General features: G+C 63.1%; 2 protein-coding genes across 7 annotated transcripts in view; both read left to right on the forward strand.

The window, feature by feature from the left end:
- The first annotated feature begins 1,350 nt into the window (after positions 1-1,350).
- Positions 1,351-6,873, forward strand: QTRT1 (queuine tRNA-ribosyltransferase catalytic subunit 1). Its single transcript, XM_004595505.2, has 10 exons — positions 1,351-1,643; positions 1,746-1,814; positions 1,900-2,038; positions 3,637-3,715; positions 5,017-5,132; positions 5,866-6,004; positions 6,117-6,192; positions 6,292-6,401; positions 6,492-6,579; positions 6,674-6,873. Exons 1-10 carry the CDS (start codon positions 1,401-1,403, stop codon positions 6,824-6,826), a joined length of 1,212 nt encoding a protein of 403 aa, XP_004595562.2. The 5' UTR covers positions 1,351-1,400; the 3' UTR covers positions 6,827-6,873.
- A 2,251-nt stretch (positions 6,874-9,124) lies between these two features.
- The window catches only part of DNM2 (dynamin 2), a 57,481-nt gene continuing 53,153 nt past the window's right edge, over positions 9,125-13,452 (forward strand). For 2 of the 6 annotated variants that reach the window (XM_058658028.1, XM_058658029.1), the window contains exon 1: positions 9,125-9,434. In XM_058658028.1, the coding sequence (XP_058514011.1) occupies positions 9,274-9,434 (161 nt within the window). In that variant the 5' untranslated portion in view covers positions 9,125-9,273. The remainder of the gene's footprint in view (positions 9,435-13,452) is intronic. The other 4 variants (XM_058658026.1, XM_058658032.1, XM_058658031.1 and 1 more) reach the window with 3 other exon arrangements.

Here is a 13,452-nt window from a genome sequence, read left to right on the forward strand (position 1 = left end):
AGCACTCTGATGGAGTTCTGAGCTGAGGGGACTCCCCCCCACCAGGTGGGTACTCCCTGCGGGTGGGTGTTGCGAGTGTGGCGGTGACGGTGCAGCCCCTCATGGGTGTGGGGGTGCAAGGGTGGGCCAGAGGAGAGCCACTACGGCCCGTGATTCCTGCTCCTCCACAGGTTGCCATATGCAGGCTGTGAGCCTTTGCAGTCGGGATTAAGGGAGCTCAGCCACCCAATAGGTCCCTGTGGCACCCCTCTACCCTGCGCCTGGCACCCCTCCCGCAGCTAAGCCTTGGTCACGTGCCAGGCAGCTACTGCTGGGCTCCATGCAGCCTCAGTGGCGCTGTCCACGGTGCTGACGGCTGTTCGCCGTGGCCTCTTCCCGGGGCAGTGCCAGGACCCCAGAGCAGGTCCCTGCACCACACGCTCACCTTCAGTGATGGGTGGTCGGCCTCCCTCCACACTCCAGAATCTCATAGGGCCACCGGTTCGTGTCCCAGCTGCTCCACTTCCCATCTTTGTTGGGGGGAACTGTTATTGTAAAAAGGGTTTTTTGCTTTTTGGGTTTTTTTGGAAGTGATGTGACAGTGATGGCTAATAGGATATTTTCTTTATGTTTTTCATTTACGTGAAAGGCAAAGTTGGGGGGGCGGGAAGGAAATGTTTCCCCTGCTGGTTCAGGGTTCTCTCCACTCCCCAAATGAGTACAGTTACCGAGCTGAGCAGATCAGGAGCGAGGAGCTGCTTCAGGGTCTCCCATCCTGCGGGGGCACTGCTTGCCCAGGCCACAAGCAGGGCGCTGGGTGGGAAGTGAGTCTCGAACCCGCGCCCCTATGGGTGGCTGCCTCCACCGACTGCGCTTAACGGCTCAGCCTCACCACGTTGGCCAGTGGAATATTCCTAACGCGAGGGAGGGGTGGCCAAGCGGAGCAGCCTTGGAAACTCTGAGCCTTGTAGGAGCAATCCAGCAAGGACGGGACTTGCAGATCTAGCAGCGAGCGCCTGAGGGGCCTCCCGGGTCGGTGCTGGCCCGTGCTGACCCGTGCTGGCTCCGCAGCCCGCCCTCGAAGCCCAGTGTTTGGGATTAGGGCGCGCTCTGCTGGCCCCGACGGACAGCCGGCGTGCTTGCAAAAGCCCTGACAGCGTGAGGCAGGGTGCTGTCCCTGCGCGGCACGCAGGTGGATCCGGACGCGCACGGAGGAACGAGCACGTGTGGGCACGCCCGGGCCCCTCGAAGCAAACGCCACTTTGCAGGCCGAGAGGGAGCGCAGGCGTCCGTTGCCATGGTTCCCCCGCGCCGGCGCAGCGCGTCTGCGTAGCGTTTCTCCGTCACGTGACCGAGGCCAAGATGGCGTCGCCCATGGTGCTTGTAGACCTGGCGGCGGTCGCGTGTTTCCGGCAGGCAGCATGGCGGCGGCGGCCAGTCCGGCTTCCCTGGAGTCGGCGCCGCGCATCCTGCGACTGGTGGCGGAATGCAGCCGCTCCCGAGCCCGGGCGGGCGAACTGCGGCTGCCGCACGGAACGGTGGCCACCCCGGTGTTCATGCCCGTGGGCACGCAGGCCACCATGAAGGGCATCACTGCGGAGCAGCTGGACGCCCTGGGCTGCCGGATCTGCCTGGGCAACACTTACCATCTGGGGCTGCGGCCGGTGGGTGGCGGGGGCACGGCACGGGCGCCCAGGCCCTGTGAGGCGGCGGGGTGGCCCTGGGGCCGCGCTCCTCACCCCCGACCTTCACACTGTCCACCCCAGGGCCCCGAGCTCATCCAGAAGGCGCACGGCCTGCACGGGTTCATGAATTGGCCCCACAATCTGCTGACGGTGAGCTGTGGGGCCCAGGGGGCGGGCGGGCTGGTGTCTCCCAGCCTCACGTCCTGACGGCTCTGCTGTGTGGGGGACCCTGCAGGACAGCGGCGGCTTCCAGATGGTGTCCCTGGTGGCCCTGTCCGAGGTGACGGAGGAGGGCGTCCGCTTCCGCTCGCCGTATGATGGCGAGGAGACCCTTCTGAGCCCAGAGAGGTCGGTGGAGATCCAGAACGCGCTGGGTGAGTGACCCCGAGGCGGGGTGACACCCGCTCGTCCCCCTGGCCTGTGCTGTGTGGTTTTGGGGCTGGGGGCAAGCTGTGATAGCTGCTTCCTGAGCGTTGGCCGTGAGCAGGGAGCTGCATCAGAAGTAGGAGAGCCAGGACTTGAACCGGCACCTGTGCAGATGCAGGCAGGGCTAGAGCCCTTGGTACACGACGTCCAGGCAGGTGAAGGCGCAGCGTCGGGGTGCATGTGCCAGTTTGGGTCCCGCCACCCCCTTGGGGCCCTAGGTGGAGTGTGTGGTTCCTGGCTTCTGTCTGGACCACAAGATAGCGGATCTCTCTCTTAAGGCTGCTGCAGTGGTGTACGTGGGTTAAGCCACCACCTAATATACCAGCTTCCCGTATGGGCACAGGTTCGAGTCCCAGCTGCTCCACTTCTGATCCAGCTCTCCGCTAAGGTGCCTGGGAAAGCAGTGGAGTTTGCCTTGAGTGCTTGGGCTTCTGCCTGGCACAGCTTGACTTGCTGTGACCATTTAGACAATGAACCAGCAGGTGGAAGGCCGTTTGGTTACTATAACTTTATTTTTTTAAAAAAGACTTATTATTTTTTTTTTATTGGAAAGTCAGATATACAGAGAGGAGAGACAGAGAGGAAGATTTTCCATCCGATGGTTCATTCCCCAAGCAGCAGCAACCAATCTGAAGCCAGGAGCCAGGAGCCTCTTCCGGGTCTCCCACGTGGGTGCAGGGTCCCAAGGCTTTGGGCCGTCCTCCACTGCTTTCCCAGGCCACAGGCAGGGAGCTGGGTGGGAAGTGGGGCAGCCGGGATACCAACCCGCACTCATATGGGATCTTGGTGCATTCAAGGCGAGGAACTTAACTGCTGTGCTATCCTGCCAGGCCCTGTTACTGTAACTTTTCAATAAATACGTCTGAAAGAGAGAGACAACAGAATTGAGTGGAACAGATGAGTCCCTGTAGGCTCTGTCCTCCTGCCCAACCTGGCAGCTGAGCACCTCTGTCAGGGCGGGGTGCTGACCACCATTGGTGGGGTGACCTGTCACTCACGCTGCGCCTGGTGCCGGGACTGTGGGTTGGACAAACATAAGGACGTCTTCCCACTTTTGTGGTATCTCAAAGTGAGTTTCTTTGTCCGTGCTCTTGATTCTAAAAACACCTGGGAGAGCAGTTCTGGCCTGTGGCTCTTCCTTTTTGGTGCTTGGTGTTATTTGTTCAAAGGGTCAGGAGAGAGAGTCAGTGAGACATCTTCCATCCGCCGGTTCACTCCCCAGAGACAGTCAACAGCCGGGGCAGAAGCCAGGAGCCAGGAGCTTCTTCCGGGTCTCCCGTGTTGGGATCAGGGTCCCAGCACTTGGGCCATCCTCCGCTGCCCTCCATTAGGCACGTAGCTGAACTGGAAGTGGAGCAGCCGGGACACGAGCTCGGCCCCCAGATCTGGGCTGTGGGCGAGCCCTGCCCCATGTGGAGGATTGTCACCTCAGGGCAGGCAGGCTCAGAGGAGGTTCTGTCGGCCGCCCCTGGGAGGCAGTCCTGGCACCCAGCCTTGCCCCCGCCTGAGCTGAGCGCCCCATCCCCCACCCCGCCTGCCCCCCCAGGCTCTGACATCATCATGCAGCTGGATGACGTGGTCAGCAGCACCGTGACGGGCCCACGCGTGGAGGAGGCCATGCACAGGTGTGTGTGTGTGAGAGAGAGGGAGAGGGAGCAGGCCTGGGGACAGTGTGTGTGTGTGTGTGTGTGTGTGTGTGTGTGTGTGTGAGGGGGGCCTGGGGACAGTGTGTGTGTGTGTGTGTGTGTGTGTGTGTGTGAGGGGGGCTTGGGGACAGTGTGTGTGTGTGTGTGTGTGTGTGAGGGGGGCCTGGGGACAGTGTGTGTGTGTGTGTGTGTGTGTGTGTGTGTGAGGGGGGCCTGGGGACAGTGTGTGTGTGTGTGTGTGTGTGTGTGTGTGTGTGTGTGTGAGGGGGGCTTGGGGACAGTGTGTGTGTGTGTGTGTGTGTGTGTGTGTGTGAGGGGGGCCTGGGGACAGTGTGTGTGTGTGTGTGTTTGAGGGGGGCCTGGGGACAGTGTGTGTGTGTGTGTGTGTGTGTGTGTGTGTGTGTGAGGGGGGCCTGGGGACAGTGTGTGTGTGTGTGTGTGTGTGAGGGGGGCTTGGGGACAGTGTGTGTGTGTGTGTGTTTGAGGGGGGCCTGGGGACAGTGTGTGTGTGTGTGTGTGTGTGTTTGAGGGGGGCCTGGGGAGTGTGTGTGTGTGTGTGTGTGTTTGAGGGGGGCCTGGGGACAGTGTGTGTGTGTTTGAGGGGGGCCTGGGGACAGTGTGTGTGTGTGTGTGTGTGTGTGTGTGTGTGTGTGAGGGGGGCCTGGGGACAGTGTGTGTGTGTGTGTGTGTGTGTGTGTGTGTGAGGGGGGCCTGGGGACAGTGTGTGTGTGTGTGTGTGTGTGTGTGTGTGTGTGTTTGAGGGGGGCCTGGGGACAGTGTGTGTGTGTGTGTGTGTGTGTGTGTGTGTGAGGGGGGCTTGGGGACAGTGTGTGTGTGTGTGTGTGTGTGTGAGGGGGGCCTGGGGACAGTGTGTGTGTGTGTGTGTGTGTGTGTGTGTGTGAGGGGGGCCTGGGGACAGTGTGTGTGTGTGTGTGTGTGTGTGTGTGTGTGTGTTTGAGGGGGGCCTGGGGACAGTGTGTGTGTGTGTGTGTGTGTGTGTGTGTGTGTGTGAGGGGGGCCTGGGGACAGTGTGTGTGTGTGTGTGTGTGAGTTTGAGGGGGGCCTGGGGACAGTGTGTGTGTGTGTGTGTGTGTGTGTGTGTGTATTTGAGCGGGGCCTGGGGACAGTGTAAGTATGTGTGTGAAAGGCCTGGGGCACAGGTGTGTGTGTGTTAGAGAGAGTGGTGGGGGGAGCAGGCCTGGGTTCAGCAGCCTCCTCCCTCTCCCTCCCCTACACCTGCCTGCCCGTCCCTGACGCTTGGCTCGGGGACCGTCCTGCAGGTCCGTGCGCTGGCTGGACCGGTGTATCGCTGCCCATCAGCGGCCAGACCAGCAGAACCTGTTCGCCATCATCCAGGGAGGCCTGGACGCGGCCCTCCGCACCGCCTGCCTTGAAGGTAGAGCCGAGGGCTGCAAGCGTGGGTGGGCACGGCACCCTCAGTGCCAGGGAGGAGTGTGGCGAGGAGGGGGGCCAGTGGATCTTGGCCAGTCCCAGGGTGGCCGCAGGTCACACAGCTTGGCTGTGGCAGAATTGGGATGTTTATTTTCTTCTACTTGCAAGGCGGAATGACAGAGTGTCTTCCGTCAACTGGGCTGTGCCCAAGCCGAAGTCAGGAGCCGGGACCTGCACTCGGGCCCCTGGGTGACGGAACCGCCACCCCGTCCCTCCGCCTTGACTGGCCGGTGGTGAGAAGTCTTCACCTAGGATTCAGTGCAGTGGCACAGTGGGCACAGCTGCCGCCTGCAGCGCTCACATCCTATCCGGGCGGCTGCTTCGAGTTCCAGTTGCTCCCCTTCCCACTTAGCTCCCTGTGGATGCACCCAACAAAGCAGTGGAGGATGGTCCGAGTGCTCGGGCCCCCACACCCACATGGGACACCTGGAAGAAGCTCCTGGCTCCTGGCTTCAGACCAGTCCAGCACTGGCTGGGAGGGCATGAGCCAGTGGGTGGAAGATCTCTCTCTGCCTTTTAAATAATACACACACACATGTCTGGCAGACGTCTGGGACACTTGGCCTCCGCGTCTCTGTGTGCCTGCCAGGCCACGGCTGTGGTGCCCTGGGCAGGGTCTGCCTGGGGCTTTGTCCTAGAGCCTGGGCAGCCCCTCACCAACACCCCGCGCCCCTCAGAGATGACCAAGAGGGACGTGCCCGGCTTCGCCATCGGGGGCCTGAGCGGGGGTGAGAGCAAGGTGCAGTTCTGGCGAATGGTGGAGCTGAGCACATCGCGGCTGCCCAGGGACAAGCCCCGCTACCTGATGGGGGTCGGGTACGCTGGGCACCCCGAGATGGACACCTCCCTGTGGGGGGGATTCAGGAGGGGCCGGGGAAGGCCCTGCCCCACCCCCTGGCCATGAAACTCCTCTTCCCTACTCCCACAGCTATGCCACAGACCTGGTGGTCTGCGTGGCCCTGGGGTGTGACATGTTTGACTGCGTGTACCCCACGAGGACAGCGGTGAGACCCCGTGGGCGCGGCCTGGGTGTGGTCGGGAAGAAACCCCCACCGTGACCCTCACCCTTGTCCTTCCTGTTCCTGTGCCTCCTGGGTGCCCAGCGCTTCGGCTCCGCCCTCGTGCCCAGTGGGCACCTGCAGCTGAAGAAGAAACAGTTCCAGAAGGACTTCGGCCCCATAGACCCCGACTGTCCGTGCCCCACCTGCCGGAAGTAAGCGATGCGCGTAGCGGGAGGCTGGGTCAGTGGGGCGGGGGCCTGGCGGGCAGCTCACTGCCACCGGCCTCCCCGTGCCCCCCGCAGGCTGACCCGCGCCTTCCTGCATGCCTTGTTGCACAGCGACAATACGGCCGCTCTGCACCACCTCACGGTCCACAATATCGCCTACCAGGTGAGGCCCCCTCCCTTTGGACGGCCAGGGATGCAGGGGTGGGTGGCCCGTGCTGGACGCCCACGCTGGCCTCGGCCTCCTCTTGCCCACGCAGCTGCGGCTGATGAGCGCCGTGCGCACCAGCATCATGGAACAGCGCTTCCCCGAGTTCGTCCGGGACTTCATGCGCACCATGTACGGGGACCCCACACTCTGTCCCCCCTGGGCTGTCGACGCCTTGGCCTCTGTGGGCATCACCTTGGCTTGACCTGGGGCTGGAAGATTAGGAAGGAGTTTTTTTGTTTTTAATCCCCCCCCAAAAGATATATATATATATATATATATATATTTTTTTAAATTAAAATGCTAACAGGGTATCCCTGTGGAAGGTCGGTCCCCTTCCACATGGGGGGTTCATCGCCACTGGGTGTCCTCGAGTTGTAAGTCACCAAGGGGAACAGTAGGTTTTGTTAACTGCAAACTGTCTGCAACCCGGCATCCTGCAAGTTGGCGGGGAGGCGGGGTTACTTCCTGTTCTCCTGTAACCTGGCAGGGGGCACTGTCGTTCTCTTGTGTTTAAAAAAATATATATATATATATACACATAGAGAGAGAGAGAGAGAGAGAGAGAGAGAGAAGCAAGCAAAGGGGTGCAGGAGGAAGGGTCCCCGCTTGGTCACCCTGGAGGGAGTGGCCCGGGTCACAGGCCTGGCAGCCGTGACCACAGGTGCGCCCTGGAGCCGGTGCAGCCCTCTGCCTCTCAGATGCCTGGGCCGGCCCTTGCACGACCTTGGGGGAGGCGGGGGTGGCCGCTGGGCCGCTGGGCACAGGGGTTTGCGTGCCCACAGCGCCCCGCCCTTCTCTGCACCCCAGGAGGCTGTGGAGGCACTCCTTCCTGTGGGGGCACTGAGTGCCGAGCCCCCCGGCTTGGCTGGCCCAGCCTCTAGCGGCTGGGGACACCTGGGGAGGGGGTTAGTGGCCGGAAAATGGCCCTCTATCTTTCTGCGTCCTACGGCCCTGCGAATAAACACTTTTAAAAGTGAATTTTGGAAGAAACAGTCCTCTGTGTTTTTGACACACATGAACCGACGTCATTCCGCTCGCGGTGGACTCTACTGGTACCTTAGGGTTCCGGTCTGACTGAGGTTTCTAGTGGACAACAAGGGAACGGATCAGCTGTCTGGTGGGTCTGTCGAAGGACCGTGGCGCCGTGGGGTAAGCCGCCGCCTGCAGCCGTACCCCACCCCGGCGATCACGGTTCGAGTCCCGGCTGCCTCAGGCACCTGGGAAGGAACACGGCTGGAGGGTTTGCACCCGCCATGGGAGGCCTGGGTGAAGCTCCTGGCTCCTGGCTCCCACGTGCGGGAGGAGTGAGGCCCCCATTCAAGACACTCCTCTTTCTGGAGACGCCAGCAGCTGGTGACCTACGAGCCATGAAAGGGTGGCCCGCAGGGTGCTCGTCCCACGAAACCCGCGGGGAGCTCTGTGCGGCTTTCCTCCACGTTGGCAGCCTTCGCGTCCCCACCGCCCAGGCCAGCGCTTCCTTTAGCCATTGTTATGATTATGATGTTATGAAGGATCTGTGTGTGTGAGGTCTCTCTTGCGCAGGTTCAGCGACAGGCCTCAGTCTGTCTCCGTGGCTCAGGGGCCCGGGCCAGCACCTGCTGCGGGCGCCCCGGGAACAGGACAGGGGTGGGTGGGTGTGGGTGTTGGGGGGTCCCCAGCAGGGCCCTGGGAGCTGCAGAAATCCAGCCACCCCCAAGCCCCCCAGGGAGGCCTGGAGCTCCGCTGGGGTTGTGGGGGCCGGGGACGGACCACCCGCAGCAGCCCGGGGACCCCCGCAGCAGCCCCGGGACCCCCGCAGCAGCCCGGGGACGCCCCAGCTCCCGCCTGCACACCCCGGCAGGAAGTCGCGCGCGGGCCGCCGCAGGGCACGCTGGGACTTGTAGTTTCCCCCCGATCCCGGAAGCTCGGGCGAGGCGCCCACCGAGTCCCGCCACGAGGCGTCGCCCTTTCGGTGCTCGACTTCCCGGAAGCGACACCACAGAGAACCCGAGTTCCGTCGATTGACAGAGAAAGTTCTCAATCGGACCCAAGACGCTGCCGTGGAAACCTGCCCTCCCTTGCCCTGTCGGCCGGGGGAACCAAGGGAGAGGCCCACAAGCCAGTGGGAAATTTTTAGGGAACTAAGTTACAGTCAAGTGACAAACTGGCGTCTTTAAGAACCGATCCTTAACGTAATTGGCTAGCTCATTCGACCGGCGTTCCTCGCAGCCAATGAGACAGCGGTCCTCTTCCCACTTGGGCGGGGCCATCATACCTTCCCGGAAGCCCCGCCTCCCAACCCTGACAACTCGCTCTCCGTCCTCACTGGCTGCGGGTCTAACAGTGACAGCCCTGTCAGCCAATCACATCGCGAGGCGGCACCCACGGGTCCGCCTGAGGCCCGTGCCTGCCTTGCATTGGCTGCCGCGCGCGAGTGGCGGCGCTCAGGCCCAATGGGCGGCGGCGCCGGGGCGTGGGGGCCGGCCTCGCGTCCGCCCCGCCCGCAGCCCGGGAGGCCGGGGGCGGGAGGTCGCTCGGGGTCGGGTGTCGCCTGAGAAGCGGATGAGGCGGCGACCGTGAGGCCGGGCCGGGCACGGGGCGTCGCGCCGAGTCCCGGGGAGCGATTGCGGGGAGCGCGGGCCGCCGCCGTCCCGCGGAGCGCCGGCCGCCATGGGCAACCGCGGGATGGAGGAGCTGATCCCCCTGGTGAACAAGCTGCAGGACGCCTTCAGCTCCATCGGCCAGAGCTGCCACCTGGACCTGCCGCAGATCGCCGTGGTGGGCGGACAGAGCGCCGGCAAGAGCTCGGTGCTCGAGAACTTCGTGGGCCGGTGAGCCGAGGGCGGCCCGGGAATGGCGGCGGCGCTTGCGTGCCCGGGAGGGCGGCGCGGAGGGGTCGGGGTGGGGACGGCGCGGCGCGTGCATGGGTGCTGGACCCTCGCCGCTCAGCGCAGGGCCGGGCGTGGGTGCCGGGGGTGAGGGTGAGGTGCAGGGGGGTGAGGGTGCCGGGGTGAGGGTGCCGGGGGTGAGGGTGAGGTGCAGGAGGTGAGGGTGAGGTGCCGGGCGGTGAGGGTGCAGGGAGGTGAGGGTGCCGGGCGGTGAGGGTGCAGGGAGGTGAGGGTGCAGGGAGGTGAGGGTGCTGGTCAGGGTGCAGGGAGGTGAGGGTGCAGGGAGGTGAGGGTGCCGGGGGGTGAGGGTGCAGGGAGGTGAGGGTGCTGGTCAGGGTGCAGGGAGGTGAGGGTGCAGGGAGGTGAGGGTGCAGGGAGGTGAGGGTGCAGGGAGGTGAGGGTGTCGGGAGCTCAGGGTCGGGAGGTCGGGAGGTCGCGTCCCTTCCGGTGCCAGCTTGTCTCGGTCGTCCATCTGTGCAGTCTCACTGGCGCAGGGTGGTCCCCGCTGACCCTCGTCCTTCTGTCCGGCTGCAGCCCGTGGCAGCTGAGCTGGCTCGTTGACTGTCACCCTAGAGTCACCCTGTGGTCAGGTCTTGGGGTTTGGTGCCAGGGACCTCTCCGTCCACTGCCTGTCTGCTATGTTGAGCATCCTCGCACATGAGCCAGCAGGTGTCTGGCCCAGCACCTCCGAGAGCCAGTGGAGGAGTGGGGAGGTGGAGCTGAAAGCTTGTGTTCTCTTCCCGGACTCTTGGGATGGCAGCTTCTGGTCGCCCTCTCCCATCCCCTCCGGCCACCATGCCGTCCCCCGCAAGGTCCTGGTGTCTCCGTGCGTGGGAGCGTGGTTCAGGTTGACCTGGGCAGCCCCTTGTGTGTGTGCTGGAGGGAGAGTGGGGTGTGCAGGTTGTCACTTTCTGGGTCTGTCATGAATGAAGGCCGCCCTGTGCCGCCCTCCCCTGTGCACACCCCCACCTGGGCCGGAGCGGGCACTGCCGCAGCTGTGGGCTACCAACGGTGCCCATCCTGCCTGGCTTGTTGGCGTCACTGTCAAATGTCCCCTGTAGCAGGGCCCAGCCTGAGGCCCGGGGTCTTGGCATCGTCCCCTTGGCCGTGAGGCCAGCGGCTAGGAAACGTCTCGCTCTTGTCCAAGGCCAGGCACACCCCCCCACACACACTCGGTGGGTCCCCCTGACCAAGGCCAGGCAACCCCCCCCACACACACCCGGTCAGACTCCCCCTGCCCAAGGCCAGGCACCCCCCCACACACACACACCTGGTCAGTCCCCCCTGACCAAGGCCAGGTACCCCACATACACACACACCCAGTTGGTCCCCCCCTGGCCAAGGCCAGGTACCCCACATACACACACACCCAGTTGGTCCCCCCCTGACCAAGGCCAGGCACCCCACACACTCACGCACACACACCTGGTCAGTCCCCCTCTGCCCAAGGCCAGGCACCCCACACATGCACGCATACACCCGGTTGGTCCCCCCCTGCCCAAGGCCAGGCACCCCACACATGCACGCATATACCCGGTCGGTGCCCCCCCCCGCCCTAGCTCTGGGCTGGGAATTTCCTCTTTGTGCGCCATTGTCCCTGGCCGGCTGCCCCGTGTCCACCGTAGCGAGAAGTTGCAGGCTGGACTCCAGTCTGCATGGTGGGCTTGTCTTCCTGTCTGTCCCTGGCCAGCCGGTGAGCGCCCACAGGCCTCCGGCTGCTTCCTGGGCCTTGGGCCCCTGTGTTTGTGGTCAGTAGGACTTGTTTTCCTGCTAAGAAAATGTTGGGGGTGAAGCCCTTCCCACCGGCTGTTGCATAGGGCGCTGCCTGGCACTGGAGTGTGGGAAGCTGCCGGGGACATTTCAGCCTGTTGGCTGCTGTTGCGGGCCCGTTCAGAGCGGCCGAGGCTGGGCCCTGGAGCACATCCCCTTCCTCCCCCGGCTGTTCCTGCCGTCCCTGGGCCCGCAGCTGCCAGCTCCGAGCTGGGTCCTGCAGCTCCAGCCTGCGGCGCTGAGCTTGTCCGTAAAGCCAGCGGGGAGGGAGGCCTGTAGGTGGGCTGTGCCGTTTACATATATAATACATGTAACACGCGTGTACGCCAGGCCTGTGTCCCCTCACTCTTCCCTAGTGGCCGCCCAGGCCCATTCATTTCACCTTCCACTTAGAGACCCATGCCCACCTGCCCTGCCCTCCCTCAGGACGAGGGGGCGTGGCTCCCTCCCTCTGCCCTGCCCTACATATTCAGCCTCAGGGACAGGGGAATTTTCCCACTTAGCCAAAGCTGGGTGGGTCCAGGCCACTGGGACTCCCCGTGTGCCTCAGTTTGCCAGGATCACAGATGGGGCTGTGCCCCTGGCCCTGCTGGCTGTGCTTGGTCAGCCCAAGCCCCTCATTCATCACCTACTTGCCCTTTAAAACGGGCACCCAGCATGTCTTTTTTGTTTGGTTTCTTTTCATTTTGTTTAAAAGAGAGAGAGGGCCCGGTGAGACAGTCTAGTGACTAAATCCTCTCCTTGCAACCACTGGGATCCCATATGGGCACTGGTTCTAATCCTGCCTGCCCCACTTCCCACCCAGCTCCCTGCCTGTGGCCTGGGAAAGCAGTGGAGGACGGCCCAAAGCCTTGGGATCCTGCACCTGCGTGGGAGACCCTGAAGAAGCTCCTGGCTCCTGGCTTCAGATCAGCTTAGCTCCAGCCATCATGGCCACTTGGGGAGTGAACTAGCGGATGGAAGATCTTTCTATCTGTGTCTTCTCTCTGTAAATCTGCCTTTCTAATAAAGATAAATAAATCTTAAAAGGAAAAGGAGAGAAAGATCTTCCATCCACTGGCTCATTCTCCCCCCGTGCCCACAGCAGGCTGCAGTGGAACAGACCGGAAGCCAGGGTCCAGCCCCTCCTCCCACATCTCTCACGGGCCAGGCTGGGACCAGGGTGCCCGCGTCCTCAGCCCCTTGGCCCCACACCCCACGAGAGCTTGTGGGAGCAGGGAGCTAGAGTTCAAAGGTCGGGGCAGGGACAAAGGCAGTCCCTGGGGGTATTAGGTGACAGGCCTTGGGGGTGTGCTGGGGGATGGACCGGCCCTACCCCCTGCCCCATTCCTTTGCCCACAGCTGCCCCTGGGCTGGCCTTCTGCCCCTACCCCCTGCCCCACTCCTTTGCCCACAGCTGCCCCTGGGCTGGCCTTGGGGGTGTGCTGGGGGATGACCCGCCCCTACCCCCTGCCCCACTCCTTTGCCCACAGATGCCCCTGGGCTGGCCCAGGGCTCTGCTCTTTGTGGTTCACCTTTGCCTGGGCTTTTGGTTGATTTTCCTGGTTCACGGAGCAGCCAGCACGGCCAGTCTTCTCACTGGAGCAGTTGACCGAGGGGCCAGTTCTACCGCCTGTGCTTGTCTTGGGTGAAGAGTTCCACCTGGTGAATGCTGGGGACATGCGTGTCGCGTGGGCCAGGGCTGGGCCTCAGGAATGTGTCACCTGCCACTTTTGTCTCCCACCTTTTTATTTGTAAGGACTTATTCTTTTGAAAGGCAGAGTTAACACAGAGAGAAAAAGAGAGATGTTCCGTGCGTTGGTTCACTCCAAGTGGGCACAGTGGGCTGAAGCTTCATCTGGGTCTCCCATGTGCGCAGTGGGGGCCTGAACTGTCAGTGTCCCCTGCTGCTCTCCCTGGCCATGTTAGTGGGGAGCTGGATCAGAAGTGGAGCAGCCAGGGTTCGAACCTGTGCCCATAGGCGATACGGGCATCACGGGGAGCAGGCTAACCCACTGAGCCACCCTGTTGGCCCCTGGTCCGTCCCTTTGCAGGTCTGGGGCACCGAGAGGTACTTGAAATCCGTGGCCTGTCTTCTGCATCGCCCTTAGTTTTGGGGGACAGCGCCGAAGTGCAGCATGCCTGTGTCACGCCCCTGGGGGTGAGGAGGAGGCGGGCGGTGCGGGCCAGGGGAGCCCCGGCCCCAGGGTGG

This window comes from Ochotona princeps, chromosome 33, assembly GCF_030435755.1.
Source record: "Ochotona princeps isolate mOchPri1 chromosome 33, mOchPri1.hap1, whole genome shotgun sequence".
Taxonomy (NCBI): Eukaryota; Metazoa; Chordata; class Mammalia; order Lagomorpha; family Ochotonidae; genus Ochotona; species Ochotona princeps.